This window comes from Peromyscus californicus, unplaced genomic scaffold, assembly GCF_007827085.1.
Source record: "Peromyscus californicus insignis strain IS unplaced genomic scaffold, ASM782708v3 Scaffold_1__1_contigs__length_55948999, whole genome shotgun sequence".
NCBI classification, from domain to species: Eukaryota; Metazoa; Chordata; class Mammalia; order Rodentia; family Cricetidae; genus Peromyscus; species Peromyscus californicus.
This window is the reverse complement of record NW_026294492.1, coordinates 28,139,564-28,156,913: the sequence shown is the minus strand read 5'-3', so window position 1 is coordinate 28,156,913 and position 17,350 is coordinate 28,139,564. Positions and strand designations below refer to the sequence as shown.

The following is a 17,350-nucleotide window of genomic DNA, read 5'->3' as shown; positions in this document are numbered from 1 at the left end:
TTGTTTTCAGGGTTAAGATGAATGCAAAATAAAGACGAGGTACTGGTCCAGGTTCATGGAGGAGCGCACAGGGCACATAGCCCTGGTATAGGAAGTGTGAAGGTTGGGGGCTGGAGAGGTTAAGAGCACGGACTGCTCTTCCAGAGGTCCTGAGTTCAATTCCCAGCACCCACATGGTGCCTCACAACCATCTGTAATGAGATCGGGCACCCTCTTCTGTGTACATAATAAATCTTAAAAAATAAAATAAAATCTGTAAAAACAATAATTAGAACTTAAAAAAAAAAAGAAAAGAAAGCGTGAAGGCTCGCATATCTGAAGTACACGACTGACGAACCGACCCAGCCCTCTTACTGGGGAGATAGCTCATTTCTAATGGGTAAGGGCTTTAACTTCTAGGAAAGCCTATTTGCTTCAATCTGGGATAGGTCCAATAACAACATGGAATTCTTACCATTATTTTGTTTTTTTTTTTTTTTAAAAAAAACCAAAACATCAGAGTTTAATATAGATTCTGGCTTGTTAGTCATGAGTTGATTTGCTCTTTTGGACCAAAAATCACTATGACAGAGGGCAACAGAATCAATGTTCTTTTCTAAGTTGTTCTAGAAAGAAGGGGCTTCAAATATGCTTGCAACCATTTTTTTTTTTTTTTTTTTGCATGTGTTTAAAAACAAAGAGAATGCTACTGCCACAGCATGTCAAGAGTCAGGAATGCTTTAAAGGCACATGCTAAGGCACATTTTACATACTGTATAATTTATCCTCAAAAAGCAGTTGAAGGAATTACTTAAAGGGAACAACCCTCCATGTCTTGAAGACAAAAGAACTGAATTTTAAAAAAAGATGTCTACCAACAGACTGATCTTAAAAAAAAAAAAAAAAGACGATAGATCCATCTTTGTTGAGATGGGAACACAGAGCAGATGGACATGGTAATTCATTACAAGGCACTTAATTTGATAAAGGGTCCTTGGAACTGCAGATTCAGGGACAATTTCTCCGGCTTAGCTTGAGCTGGCATGAGAAAGGCAACTTAATTACCCAGCACAACATTAAGAGCCATAAGGTCTCCAACAAACACGACCTGATGATCAGGGGTACCCAAGATGGTCTCACAAAGGGGAAAGGGGAGATCTCTGAGCTGTAAGCATAAAAAGGGAGGGGGTCCCAACTCCCCCATAGAAAGGTCGGCTTTAGTATATCTATTTGGGCAGAGGGGGTGTGGTCTGCTGCTAGTCCCTGATCCTCCACTCCTACCCTGACACTCGGCTGAACACTTCAAAGACTGACCAGGTGGGTCTCTGGAGATAAGAGCTGTTGAGAGAGACTCTGAAAAGCTCTACTACCTACCCCAGGATCCATACTTGAGCAGGTGGAACGGTGAGTGACTCCAGCACTTTCCCAGTCGCCACCCAGCTGAGGTGTAAGCGAATTGACTGGTTTTCAGTGGGAAGTGAAGCCTATTATTTAGAACTGGAAACCAGGGCAAGTAAGAGGACTTAACAGTAAGTATTCCCCATCATTTTCCACATGCGTGTCTTTTTGAGTTCTCTGGTTTCTTTGGTCTACATGTAAAGGTGGCACATGCCTGGACAGGATTTTTTTTTTCTTTCTAAAATTCAGTTTTCATTACTTGGTGGAAAACAAGTCTATAATTGGGCGTTTCCCTTGAAGGCGGGTTACTGATGGTGTGCGCCTTATCAGATGACCCTCTGGAGGTCCAGAGCCTTCTGCACCCGTCCCTGGTGATACTCAGAAGTTGCTGACACCTTTCCTTTTACTAAGCACCACACCCTACAGCCAGCCCAGAGTGCTGTTCTGTCTTCCCTCCACGAGGCTTTGTTGGACTGTTTTAACAGATTTCAGTGTTTTCACGTTAGTACACCTTGTCTCCACACACTGCAGCTATGTGGTCAGATTAATTTTTATTAACTTACATGCTTCTGAAGGGAAGGAGCACCCTGCCAAGGATTCCATTCTGCTGGCCTCATCAGGGATGGGTCCACTTCAGGCTGGGAATTCTGGAACTCCAGAATGCTCCCTTCCCAAATGTCTTTGTCGACTCCCAAGCACAGTGTGCTAGCAATCTGCTAGAGTTCTATTATCATCCCACAACAGAGCACTAGAAAAATGAATGTTTCTCACACGTGCAAAGAAACTGGGATTTCGGAGGGAGGACACCTTAGATTTCTGAACTGAAGCACCTGAGGGGCAAATATGTAGATCTACTCTTAAAGAGAGGAGGCATTTCCTGACCTTTGTTCCGGCCATGGCTGTGTATGTAGGTTATCATCTTTACTTCTATCTAATTTCCCTAACTGAAGTCTGGAGCTGTTCCAACAGGACAAGATGGGACAGGGAAACTGTCTGAGATACCAGAGGCCGTGTTTTAGAGGAGAAAAGTCAAACTGAGGCTCAAACAAGGGAAAAAAAACAACCTCCCATCTAAAACATTTTAAGTGATAGAATGGTCTAATGATAAAAATTAGTAGCCGAGAACATAAAACTTTCCCCAAATAAAATTATGTGTGTGTGTGTGTGTGCACGCAACATACACACACATACAACTAAATGTGAAATACAGAAGCATTAACAATATAGAGCTGAATGATGAGAGGCAGAGAACAGACACGAGCAGTTGGAAACTTGGGAAAAATGAGTCTTTACAGAGGAGAAACAATGTGCACACGGGTCTCGAGGGCAGCAAGCATCCATGTACAGCCACACATGGGCTGGTGTGGTCCACAGAGGGCAGTGTGTAAGGCACTGGGGACCTCTCACCCCCATGCACACACACTGGAGTCCTTCCCACAGCACACATACCAAGGCAGCTGACAGAGATATCCACATTCCATCGTCTAATAGCAATTTAATAGAGTAAACCCTTATTTGTCGATTCAGCCTTTGGCCTGATGTCATCTACTCCTTTTCCTTGGGAGCGATCTCCTCACAGATGTAAAAAGAAAATGTAGCTAGCCGTCACCAAACACACCATCACCTGTTTCGCCTGTTTACCGCACACACCGCTTTCCACAGTCTGACGACCCAGGCTTGGGTAACTAGTCTAGCAGTTTGTGTGGTTCCTTCTGCCTTTTCTGAGAAAATGAAATGATTAAAAAAGCAGCCATCTCTCTTCTATGACTTCATTGGACAATCTCCCTTTCCTATCACAACGTGACCCTACTTACCGCTTCATTATCTTCCTGAGTCCTGGTTTTTCTTTTCCTCCTCTTTCCCCCTAAAAGTTCCTAACACTCACTTCTTGGGTTTCACCCGACTGAGAAGAAGATTTGGGAAAGTCAAAAAAACTCAGAGGTGGAAGCTGCTTTTAAGATCACGCAACCCTTTCCTGCCTTCCATTTTGGCTCAGACAGCAAGAAAAAGTGAAAAGCTTGCTCAATTCACACAGAGGTAGACCCAGTTCGTGTGACATGGTGAGGATACTTCGGCTACTACATGGGTTGTGTGCACGGGCACACATCTGCTCACAGACAGCAATCACAAAGGGATGGTCAGGTCTCCTGAGTGGCTGGACTCTAGAAAGTATGGGGGTTGACAGTAACTTGGTCCACAGGGGACAATGCACTTGGTAGTTCATGTTCACCCAGGCAGAGGTTGCTGCTGCTCTAGGCAGGGAACTTCAAGTTCCACACACTGTGAAGACGGATCACGGTACAGCTCTCCAAAGGGGTTGAGCTGCAAGATTCAGCCTCATTCACTGAACTTTACTTCAACTTTCATGTGCTGAATATAGTCTACGATTTTTTTTTTTTTTTTGGTGAAAACAGGAGTCATGTATTAACATTTTCACCAAGACAATCTAAAATTTTTGATTACCTTAGAGCCGGAAAAAAATTAGAACTTATAAATCTTGAGTTAAAAATAAAAACAAGATTTTTGGATATAACGTCTCAGAAAGAAGGAGGTCTCAACGCTCTGGATCTCGGTTCTGGAAGAGAGTCAGGGTTCTTTGGTCAAGAGAGAGGCAGGAGCCAAAAGGGAGCTTGGGAACCTGGCTTTCGCAGCATACACAACCCAGGACAAAGTCTATTTTAAGCTTCTGGATATCATGAGCAATGACTTAATCTATTCTGAACTCAAAATAACTGGCTTGGTTTTTTTTTTCTCAATAACTTTTAACAAAAACGTATTTATAGACAGAAATTGATAACATAAACATTTCAGGAAGAAGAGCTTAAGACAACGCTCCCTGAATTTAGAATGAGTGATTATTAATCATTCATCTTTTCAATAAACATACAAAAACATCAAAAGGCATGGGATGTTCGAAATAATAATTCAGTTGACTTCCAGGAAGGTGCGGTGGTATCATTGCCCAAATTTTAACAATTTATCATCTGCCCTCTAAGTTTGTATCTTTAAAACTGGTGAAAAAATGATAGAGGCAAAGTGAAAACTCTATAAAAATGAGGTGCACACAGTGAAGACAGCAATGTGCCTTTAGAGCAGGGAAAACAACAACAAACAAACAAACAAACAACAACAAAAGTGACCCGGAAGCTATTGTGACAGACCGTCCAGTTGGGTTAAGGGTTAAGCTTGGTGGCAGACCATGGACTCACAGCTCTGCATCTCAGGTGTATCCACCCTCCAGATACAGCGGGTAGATCCATTTCTCTCAGACAAGATGGACTGTGATGGATTTTCTATGCCACATCCTTTAAAGATTGCTTTTTGTTTTAAACAGGGACCTAGTTTCAGGACTAAGATGTTCTGGCAGCCCCTTCCCAACCACCTCAATGACATTTTTCTGATATCTGAGCGAGAAAAACCCGGCATTTCTTAAGGAGAGGAGGTCCGAGTTGTAGTCACCAAAACGAGCCTTAAAGTTGAGCTGGTGCTTAGAAGCCCCTGACCTGTGTCTGTGCTGAGACGAATTGCCAAGTGGGAAGGGAAAAGTGCCGAGCACCTGGTGCGCGTAACTAAAAGCTGCCTGAATTTCAGAAGACCCAGATTGCCAGAGCCAGAACACACCCGTTTTCAGAACAGGGTCACTCATCTGCAGGGTTTCACGTATTTTCTTCAACCAGAAAGTCAGGTCTAGAGGTCACCTATTTTTGTTAAATGCATATCGTGGTGGGTTAAAAACGGCCAGAAACTCTTTGACACTTTTTCCATCAAAAGGAAGAATCTACTCTGCTACTCTTTGGATAAGGGCTTATTCCGAGACTTGCTTCCACAAACACAATGTGGCAGGAGGAGGGTCGTCCACATGTGGGTCTCTAGAGATGCTTGCTCTAACACTTCCTCCTTCTGACATATGAAGCAGTTCAGGACGGAAGAACTTGCACAAATTATCCATCAAGACATCCTGGCAGAGCTCCGAGACAAAAAGGCATCTAAGCCGTATACGACCACCAAGGACTGCGTAGCCAGCACAAAGAACGGTGAAACAGAGAAGGTCTTTTGCTTTGAACTGCTCTTGGGGGTGGCAATGCATAACTGAAACACATATACGCCACGAATTTGTACTTTGCTGATATAAATATATCAGTGAGACATAAGCTCATATTGCTGATTTATCATTCTGTTTAAAAAACACCAAGAAAACCTCACAGACACTACAGAGGAAAGAGCAGAGGGATTTTGAAGACCCTGAGCCGCAGACAGACCTACCCTACCCCCTCTTGCCAAGGAACGGTTGCGGTTTTACAGAAGTCATTCATTCTCCAGACTTCCATTTTCCAGACTGTAAATTCCTCTTGGCGTTAAAGCGACGATGAAGTGAGAAAAGGCTTTGTAATTAGCAAGGTATGTGATAGAGTGGAGCTATGCCTGTGACTGCTGTCCCCATGCCGCTCAAGGACAGCTTTCCCAGCCCTACAAAGACAGCATTTGCACTGATGTACACAACACATGAGTTGTTTTCTTCCAAATCCCCTCTGCATGGCAGCTTCTGCACATGCACACATACCATGCACACACTCACGGACACTGTAAGCACAAAGGGGATACAATCCTATAGGGCATTCCATGTCTCCTTCTGTTACTGTGCAGTGGTGTTCAGACCCCAGGTAAGGCCCTGAGATGCTAATTCTTACCTTTTTCTGTCTTCTCTTAGAAAGTGTCATGAGCTGGCTGCCTTAGCTGACATCAGAGTGGTACCCACAGAAAAGGACCCAGATGACTCAGTGTGCCTGCAACTCTGTACCAGGCTGCAGAGTCCTGATACTGGGTCAACAGTTGATTCTTTGACAAGTAAGAGTGACAGAGACCTATCGCCTTCAGGATGCACTTTCAGGAGAACAGAAGCGGAAGAGCCCGAACCGGACTTTGGGCCATAAAGTCAAAGCAGAGATGCTTCAAGGATCGACATTGACAGAGGCTAGGGATAGAGGGGAAAGTCAGTGTGCGTCGGTGGCAGAAGCGGAAAGTGTTATCCAGGTGTGATAAGAACATCTAGAGAGTGGAGTCTGTCCCTTGGAAGACCTCACTAGTGTTTTGACGAACGAACAACTGTGAGTGGAATGAAAGCACACAAACTTAGGAGGAAAACTCACAAGCTGAGCTGGAACTCACACAGAAATAGGCAGGCAGTTGGGGGCCTGGCTGGGTCCAACAGTTTTGCTAGGAAAAGATGGAGGGTCCCACAACCCCCTTTATGAATATATGAAAGCATAGTCAATCCATGAAAAAAAGCAGTTACTCTCAGTGAAAAGTAAATTTTTACTGCTGGACTTTCAGCTGCTTTACCCTTTTCTGCCCTGAAGGGCTCTCCTGCGTGAATTCTCTAACAGTTAGTTTTACTCGAAGTTCTTAGCAATGATCTTTACAAGCAGGTGAGCAAGTCAAATACTCATGATAGGGTTTTATACATTCGACCCTGGTTTCCATTGTGCCCGAAATGTGGTTCTCTCATGAGAACAAAGGTTTCTCTTAAAATGTCATTACTATAAATTAGGCACTTTTCTTTTGATTTCTATTTTTATATGCTTGCTTGGGCTTTCTTTCTTTTATCACAGTACGACCTACAAACTTCTTTAATAAGAGAGACCCCAGTTCATATGCTAAGCTAACGTGAACGGGTTTAAGTCACCACCTGAGCATATGTACCCTGCATGGACCAATATTAATGCACACACAGAGGAAATACGACATAATTGCTGAACTCTGGAAACATCCTTCAGCTAGCGAGATAAGACTTTATGTATGCAACCATTAAACAAGGTGCAAGGAAATGTATGATTAATTGACAGCCTGGAAAAAGGATCTACTCGGAGTTCCCAGGGGGCGGGACAGGCATTAGTGGAAAGATGAAGACCTTGTGGAATTTAATTGGAATCCTGCAGGATGAGTGATATCAGAAAAGGTGGAAGGGAGAGATAAAGGTGACTCATGCTGTGTTCGGGGAGGGCAGTGCGAGGAAGGAGCCGTGTTTCTGTAGTACTGAGGTGTAGCGGAGCATACAGGAAGGATCCGGGAGCATGTGCAAGGGTGTTAAAGCGGGGCGCACAATAGTAGCTTTGTGAGTAACGGCACGAGGCTAAAGAAACCGCAAGTGTTTTTTCTATTCTTCCTCAACGTATGAATTAGCTTGGCTAAGCGTGGGCCTGTTCGCTCATTCCTTCATTCCTTCATTCATAAATACGGGCTGGCCGTATTACTCCCAAGCGCTAGAGATCACAAATACCCACAATTCTTTGAGAATCACAAAGAACCGTGGAGACAAAAAAAAAAAAAAATCTGAATGATTTCAATGTCTTATAAACAGTGTTACGATAAACAGATAAATGAAGAGCTGCAAGAGAGCAGAAGGGCACCACCAGAGACCTCTGTAAGGGCTGAAGGTTGCCAACACTTTAAAGAGAGGAAAATGTAATCCTGAACGCGGGCTCATGCTGTCCAGGTAAAAGAAGGGACACACTATATGGAGAGAGGCGGCTGGAAATGCCGGGTTCCTGAACACGAGAACACTTGGGGAGGGCACTGATTGGGCAGGAACAAAGGGTGAGTGTGTAGCAGGCAAGGGGACAGGCATGGGTCACTGCCTATCGAACACACAGGAAGGCAAGAGCTATGAGAACGTAGCCCTCTCTGCAAATGATTTACAGCGGGTCTCTGAATGACTTCCTTCTCTGGGCTTCTTCAGTTGCATCATTGGAGGCACATTTACCTTGGACCGTTCTTCAGGAGAACGCCCAAGTCCAAATTACATTAATACAATAATAACCACCCTCAGGTTTCTGTTTACTAGACTCGCAGAAGCTTGGGGATGAAAACAGAAGGCATCCAGTGCAACCTCTGTTCCAATGTAACATTTCTTCTAAGCACGGCTGGCAGGCAGCCATCCAGATGGGAAGAAATCTAACCAGCGCCAGGAACTCGGAGCCGGCCTCAAAAAGCAGCATGACTCACTGCCAAGCGTTATTAGTTGCGAGGTTTTCTTCTTAAGCTGAGATTTAGTGTCTTCCTACAGCTTCTATGCATTTCACGCAACAAGAGGGACTGGCGCAAAAAAAAAAAAAAAAAAAAGTCCCTTGTCCCTCCAACAGACAGGAAGTACTCAATCACAGCTGTAAGTGAGCTCAAAGTTGTCCCGTTCCTTCACGTAAGGACGGGCTTACCTCTGATTCAATAGGTTCTCTGATAAAACATACCATCTTCCTTTTCAGGAAGGCCTTGCAGGGGCATCGGTGACTACTAGTATTGCTCCATGGTTTTCACCCGTGATTGGCTGTACCTATGTGTGCATCCCTTGGCACACAGCTTCACAGACATAAGACATGCTAAGGTGGCAGGGAGCTTGCTCTACCTCTTTTAACACACCACCTTTGCAAAAAATCTTTGCTGTCCGCTTCACGACACAGCATAAAGGGCATGTCCGGGAGAATCCTAGGTTTAGAACACTAAAGACCTAATGTATCTTATTATTGGCAAGAAGAAGAAAAAAAGCAATTATGAGAACAAACTCTAGGTATCTACCCCGTTTCCCAAAAAAAGGAAGCTTGCTGTAGTGGTTCACCTAATCAACCTCATGGGATTGACGAGGGTCTCGATCAGCGGCTCTCAACCTTCCTAATGCTGCGATCCTTTAATACAGTTCCTCATGTTGTGGTAACCCCCCCAACCATAACATTATTTCATTGCTACTTCATAACTGTAATTTTGCTACTGTTATGAACCCTAATGTAAATATCTGACATGCAAGACAGCTGGTATGTGACCCCCAAAAGGGGTTTTGACCCACAGGTTGAGAACCTCTGGTCTAGGTGATACATAAAACACAACTGTAAGTGTGTCTGAGAGGCCACTTTCAGAGAGGATTAACTAAGTGAGGGGAGGCTTGCCTTGAATGTGGATGGTACTATGGCACAGGCTAGAGGCCAAAGGAACAGATGGGAGGAGAGTAAAGAACTTCCCTGGTGCAAACAATCTCTCTTCTCTGCTTCCCGGCTGCCGCGGGGTGAACGGCCCTACCACACCCTCCTCCCACGGTAGACTGAAACCTCTGAGCTCGTGAGCCCGAATCAACCTCCAGGATTCGCTCTAAGCACAGAACTCCAACTAACCCATGCTTCCTTTAACTGTGAGATACTGGCTTGCATTCCTAATTCACAAATCCATTTCTGTAGCCACACCTTACTCACGCCGTAGTAAATCTAAATGCTAAATGTCAAATGCCTGGCACGGGGGTGGGGGGGGGGAGTGGGGGGGGGGGGGAGCTGGCCTGGAGCAGAGGTTATAGATGGAGATAAATAAGGAAGGGTTTCAGCTCTCGACACTCTATGTAGAACAAGGGTGGTGAGAAATGAAATGTCGTTATCGCAAAGATGACTTTAAACAAAGGGCTACAAAGATGGGGGCGGGGGTTGCGGGGGGCAGAGATGACAAAGAGGAGGGATGGGCATCATGGGTACGGGGAAAGAGATTGCAAACCCAGTCTCCCTGAAAGCAAGGTACTGCTGGCTAGCATCGTCGTGATACTCCGCAGACAATCAATGGCATACAGCCAAGGGCTCCCAGGTTCTAGAGAAACCTACTCTCCGGTGTTCAATGCACGTCCTGATTGCTAAGACGAAAATGGGGATAGCGGCTCATCTCCCACAGCTGAAGGGAAACGTGTCTGAGACTTCAGAATTACTGTTTAAGACTTGCAGACACCCCTTTGCCTCGGTAAGAACTGGGCCTCGGGAGATGCATGACTCCAGATGTCCAGGGTCCCCTTCTGATGAGCTCTCTTTGAAGCAGGCTCTGTTTCATAACACTGGGCACTTGCCTCAAAACACCCACAAGATCCGCTGCAGAGGATCAAATGGCGGGCCTCACTGTCCCAGATCCCTCATTCTGCTTCCTAATCTGTACGCCACCGAGGGGAAAGCTTGCCTACCTACCTACCTACTTCCTTGCCCTCCAAGGGCTTTCAGGAAGAGGCTTAATCCTTAAGATTAATGGCTTAACCTGGTGACACCTGGCTTTGAAGTGAGGAGAGACACATGTAAATAGCGACTCACAAGAACAGTCCAGTGGTTTCTCCAGAGAAACCGGCAAGGATTGGGTTTCCCAAGGGAAATCCAGCTACAGGCTTGAGAAACTGGACCCAGGGGGATGGTGCTAGCAAATAAGACAGAAAGGAGGAGACTTGAACTGGTGACGAACCAACCTTGCCGGCAGGGTACAGCAGCCATCCGCTGTGAGCCGCACTTGAGTTTCGTAGCTGTCCAGGGGGCACACGGCCTGCTGGACAGGGGGGCACTCCACGGTGCTGCAGTCCACGCTGAAAACTGAAAGGGGGCAAACAAGAGAGGCACCGTTTATTGTGACATCGACTTGCATTTTGGATCCCCCAGAATGAAACACTGACTCTTGACAAATGTCCAAAGATCCCTTGCTTCCCCGAAACCCAGAAGGCCCTTCTAGTGTTTTTCTTTCAGTCAACGCTAAATGACTGTGGTAGGTCTCCAACAGAGGGCAAGAGGCAGGAGGAGAACAGAGTGGGAGGCCAGGTCGTTACATGGACGGTGATGGACAGCAAGAAGTTGTTTCTGACAGAGCAGTTCAAGAGATGGAGAAGGGATTGCTTTGCCTGAAGCAGTTACCTGACGGTAAAACTAAAATTAAAGGAAAAAAAAAATAAAATGAGAAAGCCCGATCAATCGTTAGAAACTTGCAAAGAAGAAGAAATCACCGCAACCGAGATCTAGTCACAGACGACATTAGAAAGGCTGGTACAAGGGCAAGGCTGTTAGATAAACTATAAAGCGAGAAACAGTGGAGACACGACAAGAATTCCAACGCTGGCAGAGAAGGTGAGTCGAATGACGTAGGGCATGCTTCGAAAAAGCCAAGGCGGGTGGGGAGGGGCTGCCAAGGAAGAAAAGTCAGACCGTTTCCTTATAAAACATCTGCCGTTCGGCTGTAGGTAGTATTTACCCAGAAGTAAATTCTGTTTTCTATAGGAGCTGCTTCCCAACGTAAAGCTTCCAAGTGACAGACGCATCTGCCAACGAGGCCCTCCGATCGGTCTCTCGGGGAACACAGCAGGTAACTATAGCACCACACTCTTCCCCCAACTGCTTCATCAAACATACGTGAAGAAAATAAAGACGAAGGAGCAAAGGACTGGCTCACTCCCTGAGGGCGCTCGCGCATCAGGAAAAAGGATCCCTCTGGTTCTCTGTTTTAGAAGAAGAGTCCCGAAGCGAGGCACCAGCCCCCGACAGCAAGCCCTTCCTTCGTGTGCACACAGGTCGGAATGTTCACTTTGGTGGGAGTGGAGGAGCCCTGGACAGCTGAGGAGGGACCCTGCTGCCCTCTGACGCACAGGGAGCTATGCTACTACCCAGCCAGCTCGCGCGCGTACCTGGTTTGCACTCATAGAGATCACAACACTCCCCCGGCTTCCCTGAGGCTTTGGACACCAGAATGTTCAGGGATCCCGGCTGGCAGACTTTGCGCAGACAGCCCGCGGGGTCACACACGCAGCGGCTGGGCAAGGGACAACACTCCCCGGGGGGAGCGTAGCCCTCGATCAGTACGGAATCTTCGGGGCAGCGTGGAGAGAACTGGACTTCGCAGCGGGCCTTGGAGCAATCTGGCTTCTCTTCTAAATGGGAGAGAAAGAATTTAGCTCATGCCCAGGGCGGTGGGGGGGTGGGGGTGGGGGTGGGTGGGTGGGGGGCACTTCTGAGGGAAGAACAGGTCGTCCCAGGTCTAGTTACTGTACAAAGAGCGGGGCAGCGAAAGAAGTCTGGTGGAAGTCTTCAGACTTAGTGTAGCCAACCACGGGAATCTCTCCCAAGAGCTGCCCATGACACCAAAACGCAGGCCTGAAGTTCCATCCCTTGCTCAACCCATACTACAAAGCTCGAGGGGACGCAAAGGGAAGACCCCACATGGCTCAGACTCAGGTCCAGATTAACTGTGAACCCCAGGGTCTTGAGGTTTCTTTTTTGATAGCGATGCATGTTAAAAACCAAACCAGAGACACCAATAAAACCTGGCTACTCCAGGGACTGGAGACAATATGGGCAATAATGGCCATGAAGAACTCTACTGCCAAATGAGCATCGACCAGGGGAGCTGATTAAGATATGCAATTCTATGCTGGGGGCCGCTTAACGAGCCAAGTTCCCCTACATGGCATGTCTCAGGGGAGACTCACTGGACACACCTCATTTTCCTTTCAGCGTTATCTGCTGACCCAGGGAGGCACCTCGATTTCAGAGACGGGGAAAAGTAACAGTGGGCATTACCCAACAAGTGTAGGATTGAGCAGCCGAGCCCCGGCTTGTCAAGCCTCGGTCCTCAGGCCATTTTCTTCGTTTAAGCTTTGAAGAGGCCTAGGGCCTCCAGGAAAAGACTAGAATAATCTACAACTATACTCCTGCACACTGTGACCTTTGAAGAGGGTCGGGGTGCCGGGGGGGATGTTAGTGAAGCAATGCCACGTGGTACTGGAGCGTATACTTCCAGAACCTCTAGTTGACTTTGCTGAACTAAAACCTAGAGATAGAATCACAGAGCAGGGTTGGTGAGTGAAGAGGTTCCTTGATACTGTGTGTGTGTGTGTGTGTGTGTGTGTGTGTGTGTGTGTGTGTGTGTGTTTGTGTGTGTGTGTGTGTGTGTATGTATCAAACAAACAAACAAGCAACAGCAACAAAAATCTGAGGCAGGGCCAGGCGGCGGTGGCACACGCCTTTAATCCCAGCACTTGGGAGGCAGAGCCAGGTGGATCTTTGTGAGTTTGAGGCCAAGCCTGGTCTACAGAGCGAGATCCAGGAAAGGCGCAAAGCTACACAGAGAAACCCTGTCTCGAAAAACAAAAACAAAAACAAAAACAAAAACAAACAAATCTGAGGCAGAAAACTCAAGGAACCTGCCTAATCAGCAAAAAAAGCAAGAATCCGGGCACGCCATCTTACACTTCATTCAGCTCTGGATAGTACAGGTGTAACTGTCATTCCCAAACTAAGCCTGTTTTTCCCCCGCTTCCCCCAAAGGTCTCCTGTAACAGAGGTGGACCTGGAATTCCTGATCCTTTCACCTCCACTTCCCAAGGGCTGCGATTATAGGCAGGTATCACTGTGCCGTAAGTTAAGTGACATTAACTTGTGGTCATTTTCCAACGTGGCCGCCTCACCTTTCCCTTTACTGGCCATCTTCCTTGTTTAGCTACTCCTGGTCTAACTAAAACACACAAGAGGAGATCACCCACGCGTAGGGTCCTAGAAAACTCACCCAGAAATATTTACTGGGCGCCCATTGATTTAGCAGTTTGGGACATACCAGGAGAAAGAGACGGGGAAGGGCGAGGGGAGAAGATTAAGATTGATTCTTGCTCTCCTAGGGTCTACAAGGCAGTAAAGGGTGACAGAAAAGTGATCAATACTATGAATAGTAACGGAGAGATAAGTGCCCTGGGGAGGCAGACCAGAGTATGGGGAACTAAGGATGCTTACAAGGAGCGGCAGCTACAAGAGGCAGAATAGACGTGGAATGAGAGGTGAGCTACAGAGATACCCAGATGAGCCTTCCAAGAAAGGGAACAGAGTCTCGACTGCGGAAGGGGACCCCTCTTGCCATAGTAAGGCTTTGGGATTGTGAGTAACAGGAGACACCATGGGGGAGCAAGAGGTGGAGAATGTACCTGGAGAGAAGAAAGAAAGAAGCCAAATCCACCCACTGTTGACTCCAGTAAACGGTGTGTTGGACATGGAGATGACTTTGTTGTTAAAGGTCCTGTGACTTCCTTTCTGTCACTTAACTTATGGCTGTGCCCTCCTTTTCCTGTTGGACAGAATACTACTTCACCACATCTCTGCTTGCAGTCAGGGGCAACAGTCAAGTGCAAGCCTCGCCCTCTCTTCCAGTTGCTTCCATCAAACCGACAGCCAATAAGTTTAAAGCAGAGTGGACAGTGCAGACAGCCTCTGGCCTAAGAGCAAACTTCAATCACACTGACAAACACACACACACACACACACACACACACACACACACACACACACACACACACACTACTTCTGACTTCCTAAGAATTCTCTGAGTTATTATTTGCTCCATTTTACAGGGAATGAAAACAAGGTTCGGGCAGGTCAAGCTAACTGTCCAAGATTATATGGCTGGTGCACAGGCTGGGCTGAGTTGACCCTGGTCCGTCTGGTTCATGAACTTCTGGTATGATGTGACTCCTGTCCTAGGAGTCCCTTGTGTTGAAGGTGTTCAACTTTGCCCTTGCCCTTCTTCCTTCCTGAGTTGATTTATCTGGGCTCAACTTCTTTCCTGACTAGGATTGTGGTTTCTGTTAAACCCTTATAGCTGAACTCTCTCCTTTCCTGGGAACCACAGAGCCTACAATCACATGCCTGGGCCACACAGGCCTCAGCTCTACTCTCAAAACACCTAGCAATCTACTTTCATATTATAATCCCTAGGAACTACCTGGCAAAGAGAAGATGAGTCAATGATCAGGAGTCTGTGTTGAGAACCCCCCATCCTCCCAGTATTAGGATCCTCAAAGAGCTGAGAGAGAGAAGGTTAATCTTAGTGATAGGGATCAACTTGGTCTTTGTCAAGTACACCAAGCAGACTGCTTGTCTGGCAAATGCTAATACTGATTTATTATAAAGAAAAGTCCGAATTCTACCTACAAATAGCACTAAATTATTACATTTGCTTATTTGTTATAATTGATTTGTTGCTTTGAGACAGGCTCTTCTGTAGCTCAGGCTGCCCCCAAACTAGCTATGTAGCTGAGGATGACCTTGAACTTCTGATCCTCCTGTTTCTTCCTCGCAAGTGCTGGGATTATGATATGAACCACCAGGCTTGGTTTTGTAAGATTCTGGGGGGTTCCAGCCTAGGACTTCCCGAAAGCTATATAAGTACCCCTCCAATTGAGCCCCAGCCCCAGGCCAGCATTCTATTATGTTCATATTCTCTGAAGATTCGGCATACATAGTTAAGACTTTTCAAACATACTCTTCAATGCTTTCCATTCAAACCCAACTTACTAGCTCTTGCTAGTTAGTTACTCGACTCGTGATGTGCTCGTTAACATTCTCCACACTGTCACTTCTTAAAGTTTGTACTGCATGAGCTTTGGCAACACACAGGGGACAGGGCAGGCGACCTAGACAGTGTTAACCATAAGTGAACGTAAATGAACCAGGAGTTTAAACTTGGAAGTGTCCAAGAATGTTGAGAATGAAGGTTTAATCTTACCAAACACGACTTCAAAATTTTCTCGAGAGAATCATACTAGGTTTCCCTTATCTAATACAATCACTTAGTAGATGTTAAAGCATCCTTCGGGTTCTTAGAAAACACCCTGTTTTAAACAGTTCTGTTGGCTTCCTAATAACCGAAGATTTTTAAACTTAAAAATTGGAGTATCGTTGTTACTAGAGTTCACTCTCCTCTCCACACATACTCTTACCCTCCCAAGCCCTTCTCTTGCAAGGGCTGGCCTATTTAGTCTTGGATACAGTTACATGGACTCTCTCAATGAGGACTTTTGTATTCTATCTCTTCCACTGCTGCAAAAGGTTTTTTTTCTTCTTTCTTTTGAGACAGGGTTTCTCTGGGTAGCACTGGCTGGCCTGGAACTCACTATATAGACCAGGCTGGCCTCGAACTCAGAGATCTACCTGCCTTTACCTTTCAAATCCTGGGATGAAAGGTGTGTGCCAACATGCCCAACTCCTGTAAAACTATTTCTATAAGCACAAAGTTAACTAGTCTTTGATGTTTATGTCAAACTTTCCTATAAAACTACCTTAAAGGGAAAGGGGGCAGATGCCTCTGGCATCCTAGCTCTTTTAGATTCATCTTTACTAAGTATTTTGGCAGAAGATGTAGAATGCATTTAGAACCCCAAATTCCCACCGAACTCTAGTGACAAGTTTTGCTCTCCATGCTTTGTACACTCCCCGGTTCCTTTATGTTTTGGTATCTTTTCATCTTTCAGACTCTTGATAGTTTTCCTGAAGAATCTTAACACGAACCCTAAACGCATTTCTATTTCTCTCTTATTTTCTTAAAAACACACAAAAAACATGACTTCAACATTTTAGCCAAATACTTCTCTGGTCATGTTTTAAGTTTTCTATGCATTCCTCTTCATGGGATCTGTTCTGAAATAACCTACCATTGAACACTGATTTCTTCTTTTGAAGTTTCTCAGAGGAGTGCTATAAAATTGCTGTAGAGCAACGTTGGGGGCAGGGAATCTTCCTTTTGTTCTCATTCACTGATTTGATACTAATAATACGTGTTGTATACGTTCTTGTTTTTGTTAATTTCTTGAGATTTTTATGGTTTTGGTTTTGCACATATATCTGAACATATATAGTCTCATGGCCATTTTTTTTAAAAAAAAAACCATGAGTATCTGAAAGCAAACACGAGTATTTGAGAGTAACACACACTCTGTATTTATTGACCACAAACACCTGTCTTTGAAATCAACCTTAATTCGCAAACTTCAGATCACGTGTAGTTGTACTTTTGACCTGCTTTCTGCAGACTCTCACATCAGCCGGTGACTTCTCACATGTCACACTGGTCATCATTCACCCTCAGACCTGCGCTGTTCACAGGAGGACGGCAGGCGGACATGTCAAGCCTTACACTGAGTTGGTGAACTGTGAAACCATGCTTTCCAAGAACTGAGATCTGTAACACCGACAGATATCTTCTTGTCTTATACCTGTTAGTGGCTGCTTTATTTCCCATCTTTCAACAGGGTGCCCCACACCTTTGTGCACTCAGCCTCCCGCACACACTTCACGCGATGTGTTACCATGGCACCAGCAACTGTTGTTGCGGCCCCTTCCTTCTCAGCCTACTTCAAATACGCTAAGTTCTCTTGGAAATCTTTATTTAT

At 45.7% G+C, this 17,350-nt stretch overlaps 1 protein-coding gene across 7 annotated transcripts in view; it reads right to left on the bottom strand.

Moving 5' to 3' along the window:
- Window positions 1–17,350, bottom strand: part of Crim1 (cysteine rich transmembrane BMP regulator 1) — a 187,397-nt gene that overhangs the window by 89,902 nt on the left and 80,145 nt on the right. For 5 of the 7 annotated variants that reach the window (XM_052746298.1, XM_052746301.1, XM_052746296.1 and 2 more), the window contains 2 exons: window positions 11,825–12,067; window positions 10,625–10,745 (listed from right to left, as the gene is read on the bottom strand). The exons of 1 other annotated variant lie outside the window; for it this stretch is intronic. In XM_052746298.1, the coding sequence (XP_052602258.1) occupies window positions 10,625–10,745; window positions 11,825–12,067 (364 nt within the window). The remainder of the gene's footprint in view (window positions 1–10,624; window positions 10,746–11,824; window positions 12,068–17,350) is intronic. One more of the 7 variants, XM_052746299.1, reaches the window with a different exon arrangement.